Here is a 25989-nt window from a genome sequence, read left to right on the forward strand (position 1 = left end):
GATATACGTTTGTTGATACAGAGACCATATTTTTAATTTATTACATACTTAGATTCGTTATTCTATTCAATGGATATTCCGTCATGATACAAACTTCATTTTAATATAAATGACCACTCTTTTCACTATTAATCGGATGATACCTATTTTTGAACATTATTTTCGTCTTTAAATCACAATATTTATTCGAAAGATTGATTTCTGAATTATTAAACTCTAATTGGTACATAATGTGGAACTTTATACATTATGTACCAATTAGACTAAGGATAATATACGAAATTAAATTTACAAAAATAAAAATAGATGTTCCATTGGATTAATAAATACTAGAAATATAATAGTTCGTAGGAAATTGTTACAAAATTATATTGATTAATATAATTACCTAATACCTACTATGATTATCAAATCATCATGGACTTCAGAACTTTCAACCCTATTTCAATGAATTTATTTATTTATTATTGTTCTAAAACTCTGGACTGAATCACACAAATTACAGTATTGGTATTAATGGGTAACCAATACTTTATAAGTCATTTGGAGGTAATATAATTCCACAGTTAACATCAGTGCATACTTAATCAGTAAACATCATGTCTGCGTGAATAAATAACTCGACGACATGGTATATCTGATTTTACTCCGTGGCCGTTTCAATTAGCTGCAGTTGTACATACTAAATCAAATCTGACGTTAAGTTTACTCACGTTACAAAATAATATAGTTTGTGTGTGGTTATGTCTTAATAGTTGTGTATATACGTCGCCTCTTAAACACAAGCCAAAAGCTAATGGAGTGTTATGTAGGTTCTCGTGGAAATTTCGTGCGTCATAATGTAGTGCCATAATATATTAGGCACCTACCTATTAAGTAATTTATGTAAAGTTCATTAATTAAAAGTTAATCTTTATAAGATAGTATAATCAAAGACAGCCGATGTTGACCAATTATAAAATAATACTGTCAATAATGTTTAACTGATTAATTTAATTTTTGCAACGCATTTACGTATATTCTTAACATTTAACAAAACGCCAATAATTATTTTATATAACAAATCAAAATACTACTTATTTCAGTCAATTTATAAAATTACTTGGTAGATATAAATTAAATTAATAATTAAAGTCGTTTTCTATTAATAAGTCACATCACTAAATTTATAAACGTTAAGCTGCTATACATCAACGGTTATAAATACTTTACCCTTTCCCGTAGCTACCACTCTATAGTTTCAAATGGATCTAATTTGCTACCATAAATCACCCTTGAGGTTGAAAAAATACACATCATTATAAGATCAATAAATTTATTTATTATTCAACTTGAGTCTCGAATATACGAGAATATTTACTAACATAAACTGTTTCGCTTGTTTCTTATTTTTAAGCCCACATTGAAATAATTATTTAAATTTCCATATTAAAATTCACCTTTTGAATAATAAAATATGAACATTTACGATTTATCGACCAACATAACCCGTTTAAATAGGTTATGTACAAATAAAGTGAAAATTATAAATAATTTTAACCTGAACTATTTTAAATTTTACTAGTATATTATAGGGACTGTTGTTTTATTTAAATTACATGGTTGTAAATACAACACAAATATAATATAATATAAATGTACCTATATTATATTATAAATATTCGATATACATTATAAATACATAGCAAACCCTCTCAAATTATTTTATGGTCATGTAAAATCCACAATAGAAAGAATAATAATTCATTAACAGAAAATATGATTTAATGAAGTGCGTGGTGTATAAAATATTTTTTAATTAATTAAAATAATTGGCATATTGTTGATTTTTATAATATTAATTATTGATGCATACGCTTTATATTAAGTTGTTTGAACTATATTATTAAGGTCAGCTATAGTGTAGTACAGACATCAAGAGCCTATTGACTGATGCCATATACGGCGTGCTTCAGTCATATAATAATACAATGCATATACCATAATATAATATGTTAAAATGAAGATTTTTGAGAAAAATGGAGTAGAGCAACTAATATAGTTATTGGCACCAAGAAATTTTGTTTTTCGTATAAATGATGTTTGATGATATATTTAACGGATATATTTTTTTAATTATCCGGTTACGCTAATACTGTTTTATTTTCAATCTTAGTACCAATAACTATACACTTTACTAAAATTATTCATTTTAGGCCAATCTTCAAAAATGTTACCTCGTTGGTGAGCGCAGACACAATAAAGTTAATATTTTTTTAAATGATTACACAAATCATTATGTCATTATAACTCCATTCTGATAACACTATTTTTTTCAATTAACTTTGATGAATAATTATTTTTATCTCTACAATTCCTGGAATTCAAATTTTTTAATTTAAATTGATTTATCGTGTGGAGAAATTCAACTTGTTTACTGTGGAAAAACAATATTACTATAAATAATGAAAAACAACATAGTTAAGGTTCGGACAATAAAGGCACAATAAATTAAACAATAACAAATATTGAATAATAATACCCATATAGATTGAACACTTTTCAACTTCTCGTCAAAAACGTTGTTATTAATGTTATTGAAAAAATAAGAATATATAAATTTCGTGATAGAAATATAATATGTGTTACCGCGATATATGTTTCATACTGCGAATGCACATGCCGAAAGAGAAATCATTTTTGAAAATTGCCAGAATACCTAGTATAATTTATCCTCATCGAAAATTCCCATTAGAAAACTACAGGAAAACTACAGTCGTCTAGCCGAAATATTTCATGTGACTGTTTCAGAAAAATACTCTGTTGTAGTCAGTCTTAAAATATTATTATCCGTTAATATGAAGGCTTTCCAGTGGAATTTCCAGTACATTTATAAAAATAAAATTAGTCAGTTTTGGAAAACAAATCGTTTATTTTGTGTACAGCTTTTCAAAGGAACGTTTTTTCACTGCGAAGGCCCTAACATTAAACACGTCCGTGACAAAAAAGAATGTCTAGCTGACAAGAAAAACACATGGGTCAATCAAAAATACAATTTCGACGATCTGGGAAAGGCGTTGATGTCTTTGTTCGTGTTGTCGTCCAGAGATGGTTGGGTGAACATCATGTACACGGGTCTGGACGCCGTGGGAGTTGATCAACAAGTGCGTAAAATAAAATATCCTTCAACAGTAGTAAGTTGCTGTTGTTAAAACGCGCCCGTTTAGTAGCATAGCACGTGACCTACATACACTTTATTACTTTAATTATCGTGTTATGTAATAATTATTATTTTTGGGATTTTTCGTTTATTTTTTGTTATTTTTTTTTCACTCAGCCGATCGAAAACTATTCGGAATGGCGACTGTTGTACTTCATATCGTTCATACTTTTAGTCGGTTTTTTCGTGCTCAACATGTTCGTCGGCGTGGTGGTTGAAAATTTTCACCGGTGCCGGGAAGAACAAGAAAAAGAAGAACGAGTACGGCGGCTGGCCAAACGAGCCAAGCAAATGGAAAAAAAACGTAGAAGTGAGATTTTCTGCATTTAAACTGCTATGATATGAACAAAAAATTAACAAACAGAACGATTATTAATCAAACATTTTTTTTTTTTTTTTGTAAATATAGAAATGCACGAGCCACCGTATTATAGAGACTATAGCAGTGCCAGGCTGTTGGTGCACAGCGTAGTCACGTCCAAGTATTTCGATTTGGCCATTGCTGCCGTTATCGGTCTCAACGTAGTCACGATGGCACTAGAATTTTACATGATGCCTAAAGTAAGTATATTTATAGACACAACAGTATAGGATAGTATTATATTTGGAAAAGTTTTGGAGTTTTTCTCCCGCTGCATATACATTATAATATTATAGAATTGTAGTACATACATTCACCGCGTGTACTTAAATGGTATCGACCCATATTATATTCTTTTTGTTTCACGTTCAAACTGTATATTTGTAAATATGCACTTGAAAAAAAATAACCCCACGAGTATTCACCACATTTTTTTTTATTTTGCTCAGGCGTTGACTTACGCGTTGAAAATATTCAATTATTTTTTCACCGCCGTGTTCATACTGGAGTGCGTGATGAAAATGTTGGCACTGGGACTTCAGCTCTACGTGAAGGACAAGTACGTATACACATTGTACAGCCTCACAAAAGGTGGATAAGGAGGGAAGGGTTAACTTTGATTTTAATCTCGCTCCATACACTTTTACATCATAATTTTGTATTGATACGACTACGTCATATAATTTATTATTATTATTATTATTTATTTATTGCAGATGGAATATATTGGACATTGGTATCGTTATATTGTCCATAGTGGGTATCACGTTGGAAGAATTAGAATCGAAAATTATACCAATCAATCCGACTATTATCCGAGTGATGAGAGTTATGAGAATCGCTAGAGGTACGTAAAGATTGTTTTAAGGTAAAGATCATCGAACAAAAATGAACAATAAACGTTAATACCATATAGAAATTACAAATATACAATAAACATAATATAATATATACAAAGTAAATATTTTATCACTATACCTATAATAAACAGTCAATCTAACAATACGATTATTTTGTAAGCATTTAAATTTTAAATGAGAGGGATGAATTTTCATAGGTTAAAATAAATAAATGAATATCTAAAATAAAATTAAAATGATGATCATAATGAATAGCAAGTAGTATATTTTTTTGCGATGTTAAAATCACATACAATTGAGCACAACTAATATTACAAATACTTTATACAGATAATTAAAATGATTAGTGATAAAAGAACCTCCTTGACCCTGTAGTATTCTTATATTATGTATATATATTGCAGTATGCTATTTTCTATAATTTAATTTTCACTCTTGTGGATGTATTCCAACCTACCATGCTACCACCACGTAACTACTACACATCCGTATATTTTATATAAGCCAATAATCTTAAGGTCTGTGTGTGTGGGAGAGTTTTAAATGTGTTTGCATACCTTATAACAGCCAATTAGTACAATAACGTTCGCTTCGACCGCAATATCATATATTAGGTACGATGTATATTATATATAATATGTGTGTATGTGTTAGCTATATAGAAACATTTTAGTATAGGTAATACGCCAATAATATGCGCGTGTGTTTTCGTTATGAAAATAAACATAGTTAACGCATTTTGTTATAATTTAAGTATACCTATTACTATTACGTGCAACGGCTTTGGGAAATGGGAATTAAACGAAAATCGGATTTTCCTATCAGAAACATTAATAAATCACAAAAATTGTGGCAGCGATTGCCATATACTCGTAGGTTAATGTGTGCACTATATGCATCTGTATATTATTATAACGAGAAACGACGAAATTTAAACAAATAAATAGTAAATTTATTTGTTCGGAGAATACAAATATTTAAATATTTTCCCCCGATTTGCGAAAGTAAAATCTTTTGGGATTTGCAATGTGCATAACTTAAATCATTTGTTTAACTTGGTCTAATTTATTTGGCTAGTTTATATTTAAATCTACAACCAATGGTATGTATTTAAAATAATAACTATGCATTTGACATTTGCATATTGACCAAAATACCGAATAATCCATGTTCCATTCAAACTGTTTTCAGTTGGTAAAAAAAATTAACGTGGTAAATACGTAATTTGAGAATTTTAAAATAATTAGATGGATATGTGCAACTTTCTACGAAAATAAAACTATAATACATACCGAAAAAGTTAAGCATTTAACACTCGTCAAAAAAATTTTCTTAAATTTTTGAATTAAATAAACATTGAATTTCTTGTTTTTAAAATAATCGTAATACATATTATATATTATGTTGATATTTTATTGTCATAAAATTACTTCATGACGTCATAGAATATGTACATAAAGAAAATTATTATCATTATTCTTTTTAACGTTCATTATATACGTATTATTATTAATTATTAAAGTATTGTATAATAATAATTGTTGTGCCTTTTTTTTCAGTTTTAAAATTACTGAAAATGGCTAAAGGAATAAGAGCTCTTTTGGATACCGTGATGCAAGCACTACCTCAAGTAGGAAATTTAGGACTTCTATTTTTTCTATTGTTCTTCATATTCGCCGCATTGGGCGTGGAACTGTTTGGGAGACTCGGTAAGCACAATTAATAATTATTCAATTGTCATAACGTCATAATATAAACGACTCATTTTTTTAAAAAACAAAAAATGTATCAAGCATGACTGCGTGTCTATGTCAATAAAACCCTCTCCTGAGATAGAGGGATATACACAAAGGCTTGGGGTTTTATGCTCATTTGCGTTTTTTCTAGAAAATTTAAAGGTATAAATTGGTGTTTTTCTCGAAGAAAAACATAATTATAAAACTCTCACAGGAATATTCGAAAATGAGAAAGCTCCACCCCTTAGTAAATTTTCAATCAACACACCAAATTAAGTCTTCACTCCTTCTGTACACATCAATAATAAATAGCCTCTGATATCCTACGCCTGTCGCGCATGGGCAGCTGTGTCACCCACTAAAATAAAAAAAATACAAATTTTTGGGGATTTGCCTCAAAGCTCCGTGATTTATGAGAAACAATCAAACATCAAACTCACGATGATACAGGTATACCCTTCATTAACAAATAGATAAAAACGCAATTCCAAAACTTTCACAACAATTTAAAAAATCCAGACGGACTCCGTCACTACAACCTAGTAAAAAAAAACACTAAACAGACGTCTACGATCTTGACTCCCTCAGGACATTCTCTTAAAGGATAGTGAAGAGTCATCATCAGAAAACCCATATAAGAATACACTTACACTCATACTATATAATATATCTATAATGTACTCAACTGTACCAATGTAAAAAATTCATGTATCTAGTATAATTGAATCCATTGTTAAAAAATAATTACTTGTAATAACACGATGTGTACTGAAACATTTTATTATTATAATAAATTTTTAAATTTAAAAAAAAAGGTACAAAAACTAGCGCAAATACAAAACGAAAGTACAAAACACGTGATTTCTAGATTTTAAAATGAGAAATGTTAAGTGTTATAATATTTGTATATTTTGTTTTTTTAATTAATCGATAGTATTGTAAAGGTTTATTGGTTTTAATCGCATATTTTAAATTAATTATTGTTGTTTTAGATAATTTATATCACAATTTAAAAATATTCAGCATTTAAGATATATTTTTTTTAATTATTTATATACAAAATATAAGTCTATTCATAAAAATAAACATTTCTTGAAATTTTAATTAAAAAAATATTTATTCTATTTTCTTACTCTTTACTCTTATTTGAGCATTAAATAATGTCAAATAATTTACTATGCATAGAGTGCAGCGAAGAGCATTCGTGCCAAGGTCTGGGAGAGCATGCTCACTTCGGTAACTTCGGAATGGCTTTCCTGACGCTATTCCGGGTTGCGACTGGAGACAACTGGAATGGCATCATGAAAGATGCACTCCGTGAGGACTGCGACAACGCGGCAGACTGTGTGAAAAACTGCTGCGTCGCTGACGGCATAGCGCCCATGTTTTTCGTCATATTCGTGCTGATGGCGCAGTTCGTTTTGGTCAACGTAGTGGTCGCCGTACTCATGAAACATCTCGAAGAATCTCATAAACAGGTAAGGAAATGCATGCCATTACACGCTGTGTTCTCCTAGGCCAATTATGTCCGTTTCCGCTTCTACAATTTCCCTCCCTGTTTCTCCACGCGCTGCCAGCCTTCATCTTCAACCCTTCTTTGTACTCATAATTTTTTTAAATCATTTTCCACTCGGCCCTTCCGCCGATGTCTAGCCCTTCCCCTCGGTCATTTTTATTAGGTTAGGTCTCCATTTTGTTAATATCTGTATAAGTTGGCTATGATGCTTTTTATACAGCCCACATTGATTGCAATGTTTTAACTATACATATCCACCGCGCCGCGCCGCTTCTACTTTTAATATCGCGGTAAGCGACAATGACTCGCGTAATGTCGTGGACAGAAGGGGTGCAAACTCACAATATATTACCTCGTACAAATATGTCTAAGTAGATTAAGGCGCAATGGCACAATATATATTTTACACAATAATACTTTAAAGGTACATACAATAATAAATAAATAACAAATGTAAGTGCCGTGTGCAGTTCACCACGCGCTACAGCCAATAAAAATAACAATGATTTAAATAATTTAAACAGCAAATAATAATATAATTATATGACCTGATCGACACCTCCACGTTGTTCACTGCAGTCAACCCCGTCCTCGCTGGAAATACCACAGCGTCTATCTCGTATAATAAATTCGGTGGTGGGCTGTGACACAATCCGTCAAACTTCGACTGTCTCGAAGTTTACGACGGTATAAAAATGCGCAAATTATATTAGTGGTTTCAACGTTCAACCTGACTTACTATTAATAATAAAAACACAATGTCGAATGACCACGAGGTCGATCACAGACCGACAACAACGAAGCGAACCGGCGGTGCGTAATCCGCCTGGTTCAAACGTTGGCAAAAGACAAAAAAAAGATGTCCCGATACGAAAGCCACGTGTGGATTTCGTGGAGGGGAAACGACTCGTCGCGAACATTCCGCGCCGATCACACGACTTGTAAACCCTTTGGACTTTGTTGGTTCGCCGGGAAATTCAGCCGCGTTCGAACAATACAAATCGCACATCGCCACATCTTTGTTATTTATTACCCAAAAAGATACGTTTTCGGATTCTGAATACTCTTATTCATTTGTTCCTCGCAAGCCTACGAAATTCATCATGACCATATTATCCTTGGTTGTTTATTGTTCTTCTCCCAAAACTATCTGCTCAAAGTACTCAACGGATACAATTTTCTCTTTTCTAAATACATAAATAAGGTTTCAAATCCATTCTGTCATTAAAATAGATCTATCCAAATCGTACGCTATGATCACAGATTATATAAAACCAGATGGTGCACTTCTTCGATTTACTGATAACACGAACCTACCTCAAATCAGTAGGGTCACATCTCACATAAGAGAAATAAATTAATGTACAACAACTTTTACCATAATTTTTAATTATTGTATCAAATAATATTTAATACATAATAATATAATATTATATGTACTTTGAGCGTCAATGGCTCAATGCTAATGGAATTCCAAAAATTATCTAAAATTTTGCGTACCTTCAGTTCAATATATGGATTAGTCTGTTATAATCTTCGGAATTATGTTTATCAAACCTTCTTGTATTTTTTAAAACTTTAAAACAGATAATCATGTTAAGCACACAAATACTTCACCAACAGTTTTTGAGAAGTGATTTTTAAATATTTAAAATACTTTTTTGTGCATATTATTCCAGAATACTAAATTTGTTTTATCTTTTTCGATATTTTTATTTACACTTCAAGAAATAGTGACTCTGTTACACAATTTAAAAATATTTTACTGTGTACATCACAAAGACGATAGAAAAAAAATTTTGGTCTGTGACAGGAGTGTTAACTTATTTATTATAATGTTCTTCACAAGTTCAATACACAAAAGATAAATAAATAAAACAAATTATAGGTAAAGAAGATTAAAATCAGATTCCGTAAGAAGCCCGATTTTTAATTTTTTAATTTTACGTCCAAAAAATAATTCGAAAAGCTAACTAAACGGGCATGGTTTAACATGAAATATTATACTAAGTTTTACAGATATCAAAAATCGGGCATCTTACAGAATCAGATATGAAAAATATTTCCTTTATTACTAAATAAATATAAAATAATTGGTGCAAAAATAAATTATAAAGATTAAATAAAAAAGTTTAATAAATAAAAAAATTCACACTCAGCATACCGCGTACGTTGAGCAATGAGCAGCAAAACAATAACGGTAATTCGGTACTATATATTTAAATGTATATTATATTACTATATATTTAAATATATATTATATTACTATATATTTAAATGTATATTATATTACTATATATTTAAATATATATTATATTACTATATATTTAAATGTATATTATATTACTATATATTTAAAATTTAAATATATATTATACTACTATATATTTAAATATATATTTATATAATCTGTGGTAAAACGGTTCAACGGCTGAACAGTGTCAAAAAAGTCAGTGATGCGTAGTTAATAAACAATAATTTCTAATAAAGCCTTATTTTCCCTATCCGTGGTGACACTGATTTGAGGTAGGTTTTGATTTTTCGCATTTTTGAGAATTACATGGGCCGAATAGGGAGTGCACCATCTGGTTTTATATAATCTGTGCTATGATGCTCATTGCTCATGGGTAATGTTATATAGATATAGATTTTTTTTGTTCTGTACAATATTAAACTCTTAATACCGTTAATACCTCTTAATAACAACTACTATCAGTTCTAAATCTATAAAATTGTTATGAACGATTTCATATTTATATCATTACAACACAATTATTTAAAACTATATAACATTTTTTTATAAATGGGTTAATTACCTAAATAATTATTATTATTATTAAATTATACAAATTACTTAGTTAAAGAAGAAAAATAAGTAGAAAACCCAGTTAATTATTATAATGGTCTTGTACAATATTCAACATATAGTTTATCGAAAAATAAGGTTGTATAAATTAAAAAAGAATTATATATATAAGTGAATAAAACATAACATATTTAACATAAATAATGTGAGTATATATTATTGTCATGCATAAATTCTAAAACGTGTAAATCAAAGATTTATTTTAACTTACTTATTGGTTGCAACCTGCTACTTTCAAACACGTTTTAGTTGTAGTTATTGCCATTTTCTCTTTTAACGGTACTCAGTCCTTCGATACATTATATTATATTCATCTTCCTTTTCGTAAACTTCAAACGCTTTTTCACAGTATTTTATACATTAAGCAGTACTATGTGTAAAATATGGTATATGAAGTTTATATATAAACATAGAATATATATATTATATATTTATATGCACGTAACGTATATTGTTTGACAAAACGACTAGCGTAGTATAAAATATACGATTGGATGATTTATTTTTAACTAGTTTTAGTGCTACACTCATTTTATAAGTCAAATGTTTTGGTTTTGAAAACAAAAAAATGTTCTACCACAGTTTGAAGGATACGAAAATGTATTAAAAATTATGATCAGCTAGGGAACCTATTACAATAATATGAATAGAAAACCCAACACATTTTCGTAATATATAATAAAGTATTATATTCATTAACTTTTGTCGATAAAATTCTTTTATACCAGCATTCGGTTATTTAAATTATTTAACCATCATATTATTTACCATAGCGTTATGCATAATAATTATTGTTTATTGTAAATTAACAAATATGACAACTATTATTATGAATTATTACTATTGTTATTATTTGTGTTTTCCATTTCATATTTTTCGAGTCTACTTATCCCCGAATTGTAGCTTACGTACTCAAAAATACGCTTTTCTACGTGCTAAAACTGTAAAAGAAATTCAGATGAAAAAATCCGATGACGGTCAAAGTTATTTTCTACAATGTAATATAAAAAGGTTATACAAACGGTTTTTACATATTTTATAGGATCTCATCAAATCATAAAACTACAAATATATATATATATATATATATATATATATATATATATAAATGTGTGTGTGTATGTATTTATGTAATAAATAACTCAAATTAGTTTAAATATACAATTTATGCATTAAAAACAAAACTTTTATCTCTCGGGAGTATCAATTAATCGATTAGGTTAAATAAATCATATCATTATTATTGTTATGATAATGATAATTGAGATTATTCATCACAACTTTTTCTACCGTCATAAAAGCGTTTGATTATAATATAATATATTATTACGCATTGTTTTCCATCGTGATAAACTTTGACTATATATTTTAATAGCTACAGTGAAATATATTTTTTGTTCGAGATGTCCATATTAAATTATGTGTGTTGTTTGGGTTTATATATAATATGCAATTTAGATAAAACTTTCGATCTAATAAAATTCGAATTACGGCTGTTTCAATTTGTATGTGCATTCTTGAATAATCTCCGTAAAAATCGTTTATCCGTATATACATCCCACGTATGCCGAGAAATGATATAAAATATATTACAATAATGCGTTACTGTGCGCAGGTATTCAGTTCAAATAACAAATATTGTGTATAGTAACAATAATAATATAAACGAAATAAAATGTTTGATTCGTAAAAAATATATTAAACAGGTACCTGAGTAAAACGTTGGTTACATCAATAAATATATGTAAATTGTATGTATTTTTTTTTATTATTATTATTATTATTATTATTAAAGAAGGTTTATTTGCAATATATATTCATAGTAGTACAACAAGTGAGATAAAATGGAAACAAAAATAAATAGGACAGGAGAGGGAAAGACACCCATTGGCAGCACCCCGGAAGTAGAGTTTATTACACTCTGGATATTCGAATGAAACGCGAGAAAATCTCTCAAAAACCTCGTCCTCTAGGCTTCAAAACAATCAAAACCTATATACGTGAAAACATGATATTGTGAGAAACTCGAAGTCACCGAAGTAAAACACCAAATAAATTTAAATTGATTGGTTCCGCGTCAAAATTGTATGAATTACGAGTATTATAGTTAATTTATCACGATAGCATTATTATTATCATCTCCGAGCTGTTATCGCAGGAATTGGTTTTGAGTGAAGCAGTAACTTTATTAGTTATTACTTACATAATAATTAAGATTATATTTATGTATACTCCTTGTAACTTCTTTTTAATTTAGAGAAACAAACAAAATGCCTCATATTACGTCTTGGGAATTATTGTTTCTGTATAAATTATGTATAAATTTCCGTATAAAATATTCGTAATTCCATCAATAAATGACTCGTTTATTACACAAAAGTATATTATAATAAAACGCGCTTAAATTGTTCAAATCCCTTCTTTTAAATTTTATATATAAACATAGTATTAAGAAAAGCTCGTCACTGCAGCAAAACCACAAAATAAATTAATACATAATTTGATTTGATTTGTTCCGGCTGGGCAAAACATTATATTGTTCGTTTACTTTGTGCGATAATAATATTGTTATCTCCGTGATTTTCTTGCAGGCCATAGGTTTGTTGTGAAACAGTAACAACACTAATTACATTATATTAATTTTTCTTCAAATAACTGTAATACAAATACTCCAGAGTCAATAAAGAAAACATTCGTGAGCGTATATAAATAATATATTATAATTTAAATATAGATAATATATCCTAGACTGACAAATCAGCTCCGTTCAGAATCGTTTTTCGTATACAATTATTATACTTTATACCTGTGACCTGTCATTGCATTCAAATTTAACACATCTATTATAGTGACCTACTCTCCATCTCTACTATATAGCGGAGTGATACCCATTTGCCTACTTTTTTAAAAACTTTTTCCGATTAATAATTTACATTTAAAAATGCAGAAAACATAACATCGCGTTATATGTAGTTTTTTACTGTGTTATTCAATCTTTTGGAATGATAAGTGCAGTGGATTTATATAATACAATGGGAAAATATGCATTTTTTTATTTTATAAAAAAAAAAATAAGAATTATGTACATACAATCTGTATTGAATTTATACAGTGTGTTCACCAATTTAGGGAACACTTAATTTCTCGGCCGGATTATGTTGGAATAAATCGAATTTTTTTTCAAGCTAGTGGTATATAAATAAATGTACATTTTCAGATAAATTTCAAATTTTTAACCGTCTCAGTACGCGCATAATATGCAATGCAACTTATTTATTTTTTTAATAGCAACCAGTATTTTTGATACTAAATTCGAATGGAGTGAAATTTTTTAAGTCATTTTGACCAATTAACCATGGTTCTAAAACCAAAATTGACTGAATGAGAACCATTCAAATTTTAATAAATAATTAATTTTTACAAGTCATTATAAAATGCATAAAACCATTTATAATTATTTATTATTGGCTACTTTTTGAATATTTTTACCTATTTTTTTTTTACATATACGTGTTATAAATAAGATTAAAATGTAAGGATATAAAATTATTTAATTAAAATGTATTACAACCATATACTTAAAAATATTCAAAAGACAACCAATAATAAATAATTATAAATGGCTTTATGCATTTTATAATTACTTGTAAAAATGTATTATTCAGTAAAATTTGAATGGCTCTCATTCATTCAATTTTGGTTTTAGAACCATGGTTAATTGTTCAAAATGACTTAAAAAAATTCAGTCTATCCGAATTTGGTATCAAAAATACTGGTTGCCATTAAATAAAATGTAATTAGCATTGCACTTACGCTTACCGAGAGGGTTAAAAATTTTAAATTTATCTGAAAATGTGTATTTATATAATACCACTAGTTTGTAAAAAAATTCAATTTATTCCAACATAATCCGACCGATAAATTAAGTTATTCCCTAAATTGGTGAACACACGGTATATTAGGCAATATGGTGGATAAATTACAAGAATGGACATCTTGTTTGAAGGGAGTGTCTATGTGACACTACATCACAATTCCATTTAAAAAATATATATTTGTATATTTTTATATTAAGCTATTTATCTTTTATTTATCGTGGATATTTATGTGCCATTCACAAATCAATTTTTTTTCCAATATTAGACATAATTAATTAATATCACATAACATTTGCACGTAGCCATTGCAATAAATTCGAAGATAGTTTAAAACTCAGAAGTCAATTGAATTATAATACCTATTTTTAAAATATGTTCTTCAGCGCAGCAATGTAGCTATTTTGCCTATACGATACGCCGTTTTACAAATTATTTTAAATTACCATGGGTCTACAGTATATTATAAATTATACAATTTTAAAATCTTAAGTATCTCTCACATGTGATCGAGAAAAAATTTCCCAAAATAATAAAATTTGTGATTTTTCATTGTTCGCAGATGGAAGACGAGATGGATATGGAAGATCAATTGGAGAGAGAAATGGCTGCGGAAGAAGAAGAACAATTGGTTCAAATGGCCCTTGACCATGAGTACTCGATACAAAATCCCCTATGCAAAGAGTTTTCACTACCCGCAGACTTTACTTTTAAAAGTTTGCCACCTTCACCACTATACCAAAGTAAATCATCAAAATGTATTCTAATATAATATAGCGCGCGCCATGAAAAAAAAAGTGATCTGCATAATAAAGTTTAGTGATGCACGGGGTCTCTTAAGACAACAACTATTTATTTTTACCAAATTTTTTCTATCAACTTTTGTGCCACATTTTTATTTTGTGTTTTGTTGACAGGTCAAGGACGACGGTTTTCATTCAATTCTTGGAGTGGTAGGATGACGGAACCGACTATCGTACCATCGCAGAGAAGACGTCAGACCGTCCAGGAGTCGAATATGCTCGTCCCACCAGCGCTCATGCCCACTTTCATGATTCCTCATTTCGAATCTAAGAACCGGAAGTCATCTTTGGGCACACAGCACCGAAGTGATGTAACTTGATCAAAAATATCGGACGTTCACCCGACAATAATATTATAGCGTATTGTTTTTTATTCACACATAGGTCACTCGGAGGGACAGTGTCCGAAGTTCCAGTTCGCAACGAACGGCAACGGACCAACAGGACGCCGCCGGTCAACGCAAGCAACAACAGCAGCAACAAATGCAACAGCTGCATCAATTGCAACAGTGTACGGACTGGCAGTCATCGGCGAACCAAGTGCAGCTGCAAGCGAGGTGCGTCTCGGAGGCGATTGCCGGCGGTAAGGCGACCGGAAGCGGAAGCGGGTACCCGGCCCGTGGAGAACCAGCGGCGGCAGTGGCGAAGAACAGCTCTGCCAACGCAGTTCTGTTGACCGTACCGACAACGCCCAATCCGAATGCGCTGGCCGTTCCGCCGCCCACGCCTCCGCCATCGCTGTCCAAGTCTTACGTCACACTGGCCATACCCGAGGAGTGTGCAGTCGACGTACCACTGTTACGGTCTCGTTTCCCGCAGGTCAGACGATCCGAAGACCCAAACTCGTCCGGTGTGACCACCGCCGGTCCGATCAACACGCTGGACGTACGGATCGAGGCGAGTGTAAAGAGAAAGACCTGATCAGTCCTCGCCAACACTATCGATATGATAATGCTGTTATTATTATTATTATTACTACTATTATTGTTATCATCGTCGTCCTCGTTATCATTATTCTCGTCGTTGTCGACATTATTATTATTATCATTATTACTATTATTATTACGAAATTCAGATTATCGTCATTTTTGCAGTCTTATGATTTTATTGCGTGTTCAAAAACTCCCCTCGGGGCCACGTCCACTGGTTGGAGTGAAATGTGCGCGTTTTTGCAGAGAACAACTAATTATTCATCAATACAGTTTTTGGAATTGCATGCATCCATCTATGGTCGGGTGTTATTAACTGCGTCGAATACTTTGACTAACTGCAGGTGTTATGAGATAGGTAACGAACTAACGAACTTACAACCTACGGAATATGTTTTGTGCCAATAATAAGCATAATATGATTACGGAAAATTAAAAATGAGTCGTAATAGGAACAATTAAAATATATGCGTTGTATATGAGTAAATTGAATAATAACAATCATACCATCTACGAAACAATGACGATTGCGTAAATCAAAAAAAAAATTAAAAATTAAAAATTACACCGCCTAAAAGTTATATACGTATTCAAACGCGATGACGACATGAAAAATCCGTCAATCAATCAATCGAATCGATGCTGTATGAATCGTAAATAAATAAACGTAGGTAGTGTTCGAGATATCTAACTATATTTTTGACGAAACTAGAGGATCCGAATTATACAACACACTTAATAAATTTCATCTGAAAATCGATGTGAACATTCTTGTTTTATGCCATTTTAATATTATTTTTTACCCTAAGCAATTTGATTTTACAAAAACCATAAACTCGACAAAACGCTGTTGATCGGCGCCCGTGAAACGTGATTTTAACGAGGTGTTTCTTTGTCGAAAGGTTGCCATTATGCGCTGGTCCGTCAAGCACAGTTCGTGTCAGAACGTGTCAGAACGTGTCTATAATACGTAATCTAGCTACGTGGATATATTATATTGTATTTCACACCTGCTCTGATAGTTTTTCGTCGTCGCGAATACGTATTATATAAATTATAATATTATTTACCGATAAAATATTATAATTTATAATATTCCTTGTTATCGACAATAAACCCGTTTCGGTTTTAAACCTCTAATACGCGCACGTATAATATATTATACCGCCTATACCAGCTATTTATTATAATCCGAACATTCTATACTATGATAACAGCTAGGTATCGTGTATAAGAGGATTATCGATTCTGCCAAAGTGTTTTGTTTTGAATAAAGTTATTTATCGACCCGGTCAAATCTCAAGTTTATGAAAAAATAAAAAAGGTAGGATTCAGTCATACGTTTTAATTTACTGAATTTTTTCATAAATAATTAATTTATAACACAAGTCATCGCAATGTTGATATTATGTATTACCTAACATAATATTAATTCAAATCATGATAACCTAATATGATAGAGGTATTAACTATTAAGTACGTTTACAATAAATTTAGTATAAAATTAGTAGGTAGTTATAATTTATTTAAACAATTATTTAGAATAAAAAATAATGATTGGTATGGTTAGATTGGTGCTTATACAACGTACCAACTACCATCACTTTTATACTTAGCTTATAATCGTTTTAAATGTTAATGTATTATATTAAATGTAAGGCTCGACTGAATTAATAGCCGGTGGAGTTACAATAGGACATTTAATGAGACATAATGAACTATAGTGATCTGAGTCGATACAAAATCAATGAAATATACACTGAACAGAACATTTGTATCCGTTTGTATTTCGTTAAAACACGTAATTTATTGTAATATTATTAATCACTTTATTATTAAGTTTCTCTCTGATGATCTTAATTTCCCTGGATGTTTTCAAACGTTGAATTGTCTTAAACAGAAGATGTACGTAAAAAAATAGCAGTTAACATAATTATTTCGAAGATATAAGTTATCCTTGGAAACTATTTTATTTATTCTATAATTCTATATTATAGAAAAAAAATGAATGATTACATTTCAAGGTATATCATTTTATGAAATATGTAGCAACCTATTGCAATGATAGACAATTAATAAGTAACCACTGCTTATTCTTTTAAAGACTTTAAGAAATAATATATTTGTTGTGTAGCACTGTCTTTAGCGTATTGAGGGTGTTCAAAAATATTTTGTTAAAAATTAGCAACTAATGTTTATTTTTATTTTTATTATCAATTTCAATCTTTTTCTAAAAAATTTTGATGCAGTTTTGAAAAAATCAATTATTACATGAATTTAACAATCAATCAATAATATACTAACATTTAAGTTATTTTAATTGTAAAATTAGAACCAGTTAAATATTAAATATTATGTTTACAAACTAATAACTAATAGAAATTTATAATTTTCTTCGGGTAATTAGTTAATATTTAACAATTTGACTGTTGTTTAAAAAATCGCAATATTCACGATTTTAACTTTTGAGATTAATATAACACATCTAAAATCTGTAAATTATTTGCTTGACAATGTATTTATAAATTCGTCTAGTATTATTTACATCAAAAAATAAAGTTAACAACGTATACATAATGTATGTATATATTATATATATATTTTTTAATGTAACAGATATTTATTTTATGTTTGTTAATACATATATATTATATATATATACACACATTTCAACTAAAAGTTAAATAATGTAATATTTACCATGTAAGTTGTAACAACTGTACATAGTAATTGTAAATCTATAATAGAGCAGAATAATAATATGTGATTACTAAAGTGTTAAGATATATTATATACATAGTAGGTACTTATAATACATACATATTATTCTAATAGCCAGCAGATACTAGAGAGTTGTTTTTCTAGATTTTCGTAAAAACATAAACGAATCGAATTATTTTTAATACGACATCGAAATGCAAAATAGATAGGAAATCGATTCAAAACGCATTGTAAGTAGTTGTTAGCTATTTGGTTGGTAGGTACATAACAATAGGCTATACGCGATTCCGTCAAAACCATCGCAGTTGTAATACAAATAAAACATGGATTGCAGCATCGAAATAATAGCACAATTCCTACTTAAGCCATGTTTTCAACTGATATGGTCATAATATTCATAAAATGATAAAGTAGGTTTTTCTTTTTTAAATTCATTTAATTTTGCTCGGCCTGCCTATGTGCAGTAAAAAACCTTGCTAAGCATCACGCAAATCGCAATCACTGGTAGGATGCAGTACTTTTATCTCATGCGAACAATATTTAGTTTTTGTAATAATGACGTGGGTAGTTATTATAAAAATAATAACAATAAATATTATTGGGTCATTGAACGTTTATTTTCGTTTATTAAGTATAAAATATAGTATAATGTAATAGCCAAATTTATTCATTACATATTACCTTCCTAGTGAAAGTATATTGATTAATATAATATTTTTATGCTATACGTCGAATCTGTGATAAAGTCAAATTTTTAGATATCTATCGCCTTAATAATCGTATATATCTAATTAGGTATATAATAAATATGTGTGTGTGTGAGTATGTATATATATATATTATAGAGGGTGGTACATTTTAATAGCGACGATATCTTTTTTAATTTTTTTTTTTTAAATAGTTCTTGTGTTTTTAGATTTTAATAGTATCCTAAATATTTGTAGTAAAAATACCGAAATACTTCAAACTATGAAAAAAAACATTTTCAAACTAAAAATTACTTGAAAAGTATTAGTGTAGCCCGTTAAATGGATCACACGTTGTACATGAATAATATTATATTAATATACCATATAGTAAAATTAATCTTTGTACTAAAATATTATAATATTACGCGAATATTTGATTTTGTATCGAGTTATTTTTTTTTTCTAGAAAATTTAAAATCAAAATCGTCCAAGTATGATATTAATATCTAAGTTCGTAAAATTATGTGTAAATCATATTATATTTTATGTCTAGTCTTTAGATATTGATTAGTGATTTTCTATGAGACTGCCTATTTCTTAAGTATATAACTTTTGTTTAACATCTAATTATTATTATTATGATAATTATTCCTATAATCTTATTCCCCCGCTTATATCTAATAAGGTAAATATCTTAGTAGAGTGTAATGTTATATACGCAAAAACACTGTAAGTACTACTCTACTTTCTCTCATTCTCTCTCCATCCAGCTCTTTGTATCACTCAAACTGACTTATTATTATTATAATTACTGTACAATTATGCTATTATTACTACTTATATTATTATGTATTATTAACGAATAGAAAACATATCTTTGACAATTTTTATATAATTGTTTGTTATAATATATTATATATAGAATGTCTCAGTTAAGTGTTATGTACAATAATTCAAACTTCGGACTAAAAAAGATAATAATTCGAAATAATGAAATGATTCCCTCGAAACACTTTCAACCCATACTCAGCCATACCTCATTTGTCGTCCCTCGCAAAAATTTCAAATTGATTTACAGTATTTTAATAGGTTCTTTGTACTATTATAATTATTATACCGTATTTGGGCGTTCCCGCATAATTATATACATTTATGCTTACATAGAAAACCTCCATGGGAACACTACATAAATTTATCTTAAAATTAAAATAGGACACAGCTGGACCTTATATTATATTATTTTCTGTTGGTATGATATTTATAGTCATTGTATATAGGTACTCCAAGGATAATATTTTACCGATATTTCGAATTATTATTATTATTTATTAATATTTTAGGTATTATTTTTACCGTACTTGTCCAGTTATCCACTGCGCGTTTCGCGCACAGAAAAATCAAATTCATGATCACGACACACTTACAATCAAATTCAAGTGCGGTACACTTGTGGGGGGAAGGGGACATAAAAAAACAAATATTGACTAAAAACTTGATTTATAGGCAATTACTTTTACGCATAAGTGCATTGAAATGTATTACTATTGTTTTTTTTTCTATTAAATTTTGTAGACAAATGATAAATATTAAGTAGCTTTGGTAATATTTTGTAGACGGTGTTTGAGTACATGTAATATATTTGAATTTTGAAATATAACGATTCGAAACTATTGTTTATTATACAATCATTTATTTATTATGTATTGAAAAATCTTTTTGTACATACACATTATGATTTGGGTCATAGATATTCTAAAGAAAAACGAAATCACGTTGTAACTACATTCATATACATTGTATATCCGCATTGCATAAATATTTTAATAATTTAAGTAGAGGAAAAAATGTTTTTATTCTCCACATCTCCCCTCGTAATAAAAAGGTTCATAAAAAAAATATAAGTTTCTCCTGTGATTGAACCGTTATTATTATAGATAGATACTATTATTAATAATTATTATTTTTATTACAATTCGTTTATGAATATTATTGGTAACTTAGTATAATTAGGTAATTATATATTATAAGACCATGTTATTATTATTATTATCATTATTATACAGTCCAACCAATTATTGTGAGACTACTATTTCTATAAAAAAAAAACCGTAAACATGGTTGTATATTGTACACGTACTTTAGGCAAACGCGCTTGTTGTTAGCATTCGTTGAGAAAATTTTTAATAATTGCCCCCAAAAAAAAAAAAAGACAGTTTTGTATAAATAAATATAATTTTTAAATGTTATTACATAATATAATTATACAATATAATATGATTGTTTTGGATTATTCATTATTTCCATCCAATTATTTAATAAATTGGTTATTTATAATCTAAAATCTATTTTTTATCAGTGGTAACGATTTCTATAGTACCTAGCAATGCTGGGCAAAATAGTGATAATTTATAATTTGTAAAATTTAATTGTTTTCTATCAAAGTTTCTTGTCCTGTATTTTAACTACATAAAGAGTACAGTAACATAATTATATTATAAGTTTATTCAGTTTATTGATTAATACACCAACCGAGTTATCAACAATTTAAAAAATATTTTTATACCATAGAAAAAACAAAATAAAACCTCATAACTTATATTCTATATGATATTACATTAATTTACACAAACATCGATTCAATTTTAAGAAAAGTGTTAGTTCAATATTTGAATTTTTGGGATTTGACAATCTTTGAAAATTTTCGTGAATAGTGTTCACTGATAAAATCTTTTGAATAAGTTAATTTTTTTTTTTTAATTACTAGTGAAACGCAAATAATGCGTAACGCAAATAAGCTACTTAACAAAATAAATAATTAAGTTAAAATGTATCAAAAATATTAAATTCTAACTTTCTAACTATTTACTAGTTAGTGCTCAGCATTAGTACCTTACTAAATAGTCTTAAAATATAATTAGATAAATTCAACAGTCAACATCTATTACAGTACAACATTACAATAACAGTAACTTCCAGAATTTTTTTTTTCTTAATTCTTCAATGTAGAAAAAAATGAGCTACAGGCCATAACTTTTTAGAACTCAATCTATATAGTTAGGAACTGTTTTACATACATTCTTCTATACCAGTGGTTCTCAACCTTTTTGGATTCATGTCACCCTCATCCACGACAGCCCAATACTACGTATCCCTAACATCAAAATAATAATAATGTATGTATATAAACAAATACAATACTCTTTTCACCCCTACGTTGGATCCATGTCACCACGGTTGAGAACCACTGTTCTAAACCATAATTCGGTTCCAAATTATTAATATAGGTTACAATTTTACAAGGATTGAGAGGGAGAAACATAAATTATAAATTCACTCGATTTTTTCTTGTTTTTAATTATGATGGATAATCTAGAAGAGATCTTTAAACTCAAGATCTTTTCTTTTTTTTTTTTTATTCTTTTTTATAATTGTAAGGGAATTGTATGGTGAAAATTAAATGTACGAAACAAACCAATTTTTTTAAAGTATAAACAACATTTTAAAACAAGTTCAAAGTAGACCAGAAAATTGGATTTAGATATCAAAATCTCTTGAAAAATAATATACTCAATTGGCAAATACCCAAATTGTGTCATACTAACTCTCTTGGGAGGTACAAGCAGTTAATATAATAGGCATACACTCACTTTACGATTTTTAGATCATATTTGCGGTAGACATAATTTCCTATTTTGATACAAGCAATACAAGTGGATTGTCTACAATTATCATGGGCGCCATTTGGGAGGAGCAGGGTGTGCACTCGCACACCCTGAATTTATTATTTGCTATTGGCCTAGGCGTCACTGATACACGGCCTTGCCGCCTGGGCCTTCAGTTTAAAAATATAGGTACCTTAATATTAATTAAATTTATGCGTTAAAAAATTTCAAAATAGTAATAGTTGAATGGTAAGATATCTAGTACCTAAAATTTTAATATTTAATTTATTAATCTGTAATATTTTATGTATGAAAGCCAAATGTTTTTTTGATAGTAAAAATTGTATAGAAAAAATACGATGAGAAACGTTTTTTTGACAATTGGCCTGGTGGTGGGAAAATATTGGCCTCTTTAATTGCATGCACACCCTTAAAAAAAAAACTGAAATGGCGCCCCAGACAATTATTATTTAGTAAGTTTCGTAAGTTATAATATTTTGATTCTCTAGGCAATCATGAATACATACCAATTTATGCATGAAAAATTAAAGTATCAATTATAAACAGTGGTTGACTTGGAAATAAAGTAGTAGAGGTACTCTAGCTACTTTTAAAATGTAGCGTCCCTAGAATTTTAATAAAACTTACTTAACCATGGCGATGGGGGGGTCGCCCCACATCACCCTTTAAGGTCCCTTTTAAGAAGCATAATAAATTATTAAGAAACATGAATTATAACATATAAATCATAATTTATTAGGTGTAACCGTGTAACTTAAGGTTCACTTCATATTAGAATTAGATACCAAATATTAATACAATAAAATTACAATTGACATTTTTAAATATAATTTTGTATTTAATTTAATTAATAGGTAAGTTAAAAGTTTACATAACAATCCGTCCTATGCGTTCCCCTTTAAAAAAGAAGTAGGGGTACGCTAGTGTATCCAAAAAATTAGTTGAGGTACTCAGTCCCCCTGTGACCCCCACCACAAGTCAAGCATTGATTATAAAATATTTTTTAACCTATCCGTAACATTAATATTATTATCATTTATGGGAGGCATGAGAATATTGTTGGCTATCTAAAATAAAAAGGACAAAACTTATAGGTAAAACTTTATTTTTAATAAATGTCCTATAATAATGATTAATAGTTTAGGCTACATATTATACTAATATTTTTATATAATAAAATGTTTAGAAATTATTTACACGTAAAACAATTATGATAATAATAATAATTAGGTAATATGTCATTAAGATTGCAAAATATGTCTTTTTTAACATATACATATACATATTAAAATTTTGGAATATACATGTTAACAAGTTTGTAAATGAATAAAATGTAAGGAACTAGAAAATACAAATAAAATTAATAATAGTTATAATAATAATAATAATAATAATTAAATGAACATAAGGTGTAAGAGTTTAAAAAAGGTAAAAAAAAAGATTTTTTGTTCGATTTTATCTAAATGTTACAATATTCTACTCTAGTATGCATGCAAAAATACAAAACATTAAATAACAACTTTTGAATGTATTTCTAGTACAAAAACTCATGATGAAAACAAAATTATTTTATTTACAATTTATTTTTTGAATATTATTTATTTATTCATTAGTATTATATAATAATACATTAACCTCCCGAAATCGCTCTGAAAATATGAACACTGAGTTGATTTTTTTTGTGTTAATTCGTTATAGTAGTTTAGAACATCTTTTGGATTTTTGGTTTTGTACTTAACAAAATTATTTTTGTGAGTCATAAAAAAATGTAGAAAATATAATATGGTAAAAAAAATAATAATAAAGAAAATGGCATACAAAAGGATACATCATATAATAACTATAGTGATATAAACAGTAAATGAAATATGAATGTGTCATGTATAAATCTATGGAGTATTTCATCAAAAATATTTAGAAGAATTTTAATATTATGTTTTAAATTAAAACAAACTGTGATTGGTACAATGCTTAGTCATTACGAGAAAAACCACTATATGAAATACTATCAAAAAAATAAAATAAACTAATTGTGATTGTATATAAAATATTCAAATTAATGCTATTTCTTATTAATATATTAGTAATAACTAATAACTATGCATTATCATAGAAAGTTATTAATTATATTAAATACATTTAAACAAACAGATTTCTCATAATTTGATTAATACTGAATGTAATTAGTATTAACTAATTTTTAGAATAACTAAAAAACAAATATTTAACACATTTTAATTTTCACTAAAAATAGATTAACAATTGACATTGCAGATCACAAATAGATATTACTTTTGATATTATTGAACAGAGAACTAGTATATATGTATATATATATATATATATATATATATATATATAAGAATTGAACAATAAATTAAAAAATTGTACTAACTTACAATATAATATTCTATATACAGGTAAAAATTACACCTGTCACAATAAAATATAATATATATTATACCAAGAGTATAAAAAATGCATTGTCTTTAGATATAATACACAAGTTCTCTGAATTACATATGAACAGTACAACAATCACAGTTTTAAAATATTACACAATGAAGGAAACAATTAACTGATTCAGGAACAACATCACTAAATTAAATTTTCTTGTACAAGGTTTCTTTGAGCTATGTTTATGGTTATACATACAGAGATAATATTACTTACTGTGTTATAAAAAACAGAACTTATTAAAATTAATCAAAATGAAAAAAAAAGTACAAATTAGATAAAGCATGTTGGCGG

The 25989-nt window shown here is 28.4% G+C and overlaps 1 protein-coding gene across 5 annotated transcripts in view; it reads left to right on the top strand.

Moving 5' to 3' along the window:
• Ca-alpha1T (Ca[2+]-channel protein alpha[[1]] subunit T) overlaps positions 1-21827 on the top strand; it is a 303939-nt gene extending 282112 nt beyond the window's left edge. For all 5 annotated transcript variants that reach the window (XM_089228015.1, XM_089228013.1, XM_089228016.1 and 2 more), the window contains 10 exons: positions 2925-3143; positions 3317-3509; positions 3609-3760; positions 4010-4119; positions 4277-4407; positions 5980-6129; positions 7342-7634; positions 14976-15156; positions 15331-15527; positions 15601-21827. In XM_089228015.1, the coding sequence (XP_089084141.1) occupies positions 2925-3143; positions 3317-3509; positions 3609-3760; positions 4010-4119; positions 4277-4407; positions 5980-6129; positions 7342-7634; positions 14976-15156; positions 15331-15527; positions 15601-16137 (2163 nt within the window). In that variant the 3' untranslated portion in view covers positions 16138-21827. The remainder of the gene's footprint in view (positions 1-2924; positions 3144-3316; positions 3510-3608; positions 3761-4009; positions 4120-4276; positions 4408-5979; positions 6130-7341; positions 7635-14975; positions 15157-15330; positions 15528-15600) is intronic.
• Positions 21828-25989: the final 4162 nt, after the last annotated feature.

The sequence above is a fragment of the Diuraphis noxia genome, unplaced genomic scaffold (assembly GCF_037042655.1).
Source record: "Diuraphis noxia isolate RWA-SAM2 unplaced genomic scaffold, SU_Dnox_SAM2 contig0004, whole genome shotgun sequence".
NCBI lineage: Eukaryota > Metazoa > Arthropoda > Insecta > Hemiptera > Aphididae > Diuraphis > Diuraphis noxia.